Source organism: Arachis ipaensis, chromosome B08 (genome assembly GCF_000816755.2).
Source record: "Arachis ipaensis cultivar K30076 chromosome B08, Araip1.1, whole genome shotgun sequence".
Taxonomy (NCBI): Eukaryota; Viridiplantae; Streptophyta; class Magnoliopsida; order Fabales; family Fabaceae; genus Arachis; species Arachis ipaensis.
In genome coordinates, this window is record NC_029792.2 from 2,737,348 (window position 1) to 2,741,028 (window position 3,681).

Here is a 3,681-nt window from a genome sequence, read left to right on the forward strand (position 1 = left end):
AAAGAGGAATGATAGGGACCAGCAATTTTTGTGATTTATAGCCATCACATAGCCATCAATGATGATTTTGATGGTGTGAGATTGGTGTGAAATTTCATCTAATAATTCACTTTTCTTTGCTGGTTACATGCTGACTAGAATTTGAAAAAGTTACTGCCCTCTAGACTTTTCGTATTTTTTTAAACATGTAAAAAATCCAGGAGGTGGACCCATATAAAATTTTTTATAGGCCCATAAATGGAGAATCCATTCAATCCACCAAAAGATAAATCGACACCGTCCATGGTAAAGATAGACCGATGAGATGAACGGTTGACAATGAATGAGGTGCGACCTGCGCCGCCGCAGTGGCTACCGGCTATTGAATTATCGTAGCTCAGATTCCAGATTCTGCTGCAGCCATGTTTTTGGCCTCGTAATCGCTTCCGATCAAATTTCAGGTTAACCTTTGAATAATTACTATAATTATAGAATTTCATACGAATTTAGCATCATTGTGGCTTTGGTTCCTGCGTGAATCAAACCAAGTGTGTTTCTTCGTTGACTTGAGTCTACTGTGGTTGATTTTGTGAAATTCGTTATTTTCATCAGCCTATTATACCTTTTGGCAGGTGCTATTATTGTTTGAACATGTTTTCTAACTAATTGAAGTTGCAATGCTGCTTTACATATATGTCTCTTCGTTATCATTTTGATCTTCAAGTTCTTTATGTTTGGTTGCTTCCAGCAGCTGAAATAAGCTAATTGCTGTGCTTCTTTAACAAGTTTAAATTAGGGATTGGCAAGACATATTTCTAATTGTGAAGACAATTTTGTGATTAATGGAGTTGTATTTGACAATATACTTTCAATTTCATGCTTGCCTGCCACAGAAGCTTGCTTAGCCATCAGATTCCATGGGAGACATGGTGGACTATTCTAATTCTAACATGACCAGGAACCCCAAACAAGGCAGTGTTGCAACTGGGAAAAAATCATATAGAAAATCACTGATTTTGTCTCGCCCTAAATCTGTTGTGCTGAGATATCATCAGCACCTTGTTTCACTGATTGATGGTGACTTTGGAACCAGTGCCGTCGGCCGCATCACAGTTTTTGCGCTTAAAGTTGCTGCTTTAGAGATTGTAAGGAGGTTCTCCAAAAGCAAATGTCCATTTGTATGGAAAGGCCTTCAGGCACTCCAGATACTCTGTTATCCGCCTTTCCAATGGATTCAGAGATGGGCACCCTTTAAAGGTTTAGTGGAAAGTATGCAGGTTTGTTGTTCTAGATTTCTGAACTTTTTCATAAAAAAATGTATTTGATTACATTTTAATGGAGCAAACATATAATTCTCTATTCTGTCAGGTCCTATCAAGACCACTACTAGCCCTTTCAATTGCAACAATTTTCTCTGACCAATCAGAATTAAGTGATGGAAAGTCAGATTGTGTTACTGATTCACATAGTGATTTAGTAAAATCCTCAGAATTATCTCCTGTGCAGGCTGATATGAATACAAGGTATATGAACGCTCTATATCTTCATGCACAGGTTTATCTATTTGTCTATTAACCCTTTGTGCTTTATTTTTTTGACGGGTACAAGTTTGTACTTAGGAAAAGAGAGAATGTATGTATCTCTAATTTTATTTGCTAGGATAAGAATTTGAAGAACTTATCTCAAATAATCGTTTATCTTCTCCTGTATGATGTATGTATATGTGAGGCATATTGAACCCAGAATTGTTGTGTTTTTATAACTACAGCTTCTTTGAATTAACATGTTGCTGTGTTCTTAGTCAAATGAAACTTGAACTTTATTTTACGGGTTTTTGTATCTTGATCATTTAGCTCTACTTGCAAGCTTTCTTACTTGTTCTTTTCATGCTTCTGCAGTCAGTGCTCGACAGATTCCAAAATTTTAGAATCTGAATATTGGTTGTCTCAACTCTTTCAAGAGCTTGAAAGTCAAGGGATTTGTTTGCCAGAAAGGTATTTTATGGTTATCTACATCTGCAGAACAGAATCTTATTCACAACTATCATAGTTCTTGGTGTCTCCGGTTGTTGCAGACCATGATTTTGTAGTGTTTATGCAGAATCAATAATGATGAGCTCCGAAGATTTTATGCAGCTTCTAATAATGACTTTTCATGCTTCCTTACCTCAATCAAAAAGACCGTACGTTGGCGAGAGGCTTACAGAATTCTTACTGAAGAAGAGCTGGAAAAGTGGTCAAAAGTTGTGTTTTGGCATGGATATGATGTGATGCACAGACCTTGCCTCATTGTAAAGCTTGGGCTAGCTTGCAGTACACTGGCATCTGAAGATAGACCTCGATTTGCTCAGGCAGTGGGTATGTTTCTCATTCTGTACATGCTGTATTTTGAATAGTTGGGGCAGGATTCTCCCCTCCTTTCATTTCCATAACATGGGTAAACTCAGTTTTTTTAGCTTATTAATTTTATGCCCTTGTTTAATGGCATCCACTCTTTGTTATTTCAGTATCACATGTAGAACATGGAATCGTGCAGTTGGTTGATGCAGACAATCCCCAAATTACTGTCTTGGTGGACTGTGAAGGGTTATCTCCATTGAAAATTCCCATGCAAATGATGAAATCTTGTTGTTCGCTGCTGCAAGAGCACTTCCCAAATCGTCTTGGTTGTTTGTTTGTCATACGACTCCCAGAAGTTCTTAATTTTACTGCCCAGAGCTTTATCCAGGTAGGCTCTCCTGTCTCTTTCATCAGCCTAAATTGACTTAGAAAGTAGTAAGAGAAGCTGCATCAGGTTGATGGTCTTCAAATGTATGGATCTTGAATGAATTGTTTAGATTAATTGCAATTTTACATTTTCATGTGAAACACCCATCTACATAATATCATATTTTCAGTTTCTTATCTGTTGAATTTAACACAGTATAGCATGTGAAACGGGGTGTTACTAAACAATCTTAATTTGTTCATTTCTGTCAAGAGTTTGGAGCCTACAACTCGGAAAAAGTTGAAAATGGAAGGGAAGATGTATCATAAGGTTCTTACTGATAATCTTCCAGCACTGCCATCATATCTCGGAGGCTGCTGCACTTGCTCAGAATGCTCTGAAATTGGCAATGGTAGAATGCTGCAACCTCATACAGCAGGGACCAGCAGGGGAGATAATGTGGGAGGTATTAGTGATAGTGACAATGAGGATTCAACATCATTGCATTTGCATCGTTCCAATGAATCCGAAGATCATTCGTTTGGTAACTATGAGCAGTTGTTGAGAACCATTCTCATAGGTTTTCTCATATTTTGGGTTTTCATATCTCTTGGATTTGTTATGTATGATGCCGGTAGTCACCATTTCCTCTCATCATAATGCAAAGAGTGCTGGCCAAATCAGTTTCCTTTTGCTGGTTGTGTAAATCTTCTTAGTGTGTGGCATTGTCCAAACAGTTAACGATGTATAGTTATCGGTTGCAATATAGATATGGAATTACTTAGCAATTATCAAAGATTCCTTAAGTCAGGGAAAAAAAAAATGCTTCTTCAGTTATTGTATTCTGTAGTCCTCTATATTTATGTTAGCAATAAGAAAACGATTTAGAAAAACTCGGTTGAGATTTGGTGCATGTTGGGGGTGTTCTGTTTTTGTTCTAACGTTATGCTGAAGTTCTGTGGAGGAGCTGAGAGAAAGGATAACAAACACTGAGAA

The 3,681-nt window shown here is 37.5% G+C and overlaps 1 protein-coding gene across 2 annotated transcripts; it reads left to right on the top strand.

Moving 5' to 3' along the window:
- Positions 253-3,595, top strand: LOC107613896. 2 transcript variants are annotated; one of them, XM_016316086.2, is made up of 7 exons: positions 253-440; positions 873-1,256; positions 1,348-1,502; positions 1,878-1,973; positions 2,080-2,336; positions 2,486-2,706; positions 2,959-3,595. In XM_016316086.2, the coding sequence occupies exons 2-7, from the start codon at positions 897-899 to the stop codon at positions 3,343-3,345; spliced, it is 1,476 nt and encodes a 491-aa protein (XP_016171572.1). In that variant the 5' UTR covers positions 253-440; positions 873-896; the 3' UTR covers positions 3,346-3,595. The 2 variants fall into 2 exon arrangements, with proteins under 2 accessions (XP_016171572.1, XP_016171574.1); XM_016316088.2 differs by lacking the exon at positions 253-440 and adding an exon at positions 464-611.

Excerpts from the sequence above, each read along its gene's own strand:
- LOC107613896 (XM_016316086.2), top strand. The coding sequence starts at position 897 with ATGGGAGACATGGTGGACTATTCTAATTCTAACATGACCAGGAACCCC. Across the intron at positions 1,974-2,079 it reads GGGATTTGTTTGCCAGAAAG|AATCAATAATGATGAGCTCC; the intron begins GTATTTTATGGT and ends GTGTTTATGCAG. Across the intron at positions 2,707-2,958 it reads CTGCCCAGAGCTTTATCCAG|AGTTTGGAGCCTACAACTCG; the intron begins GTAGGCTCTCCT and ends ATTTCTGTCAAG.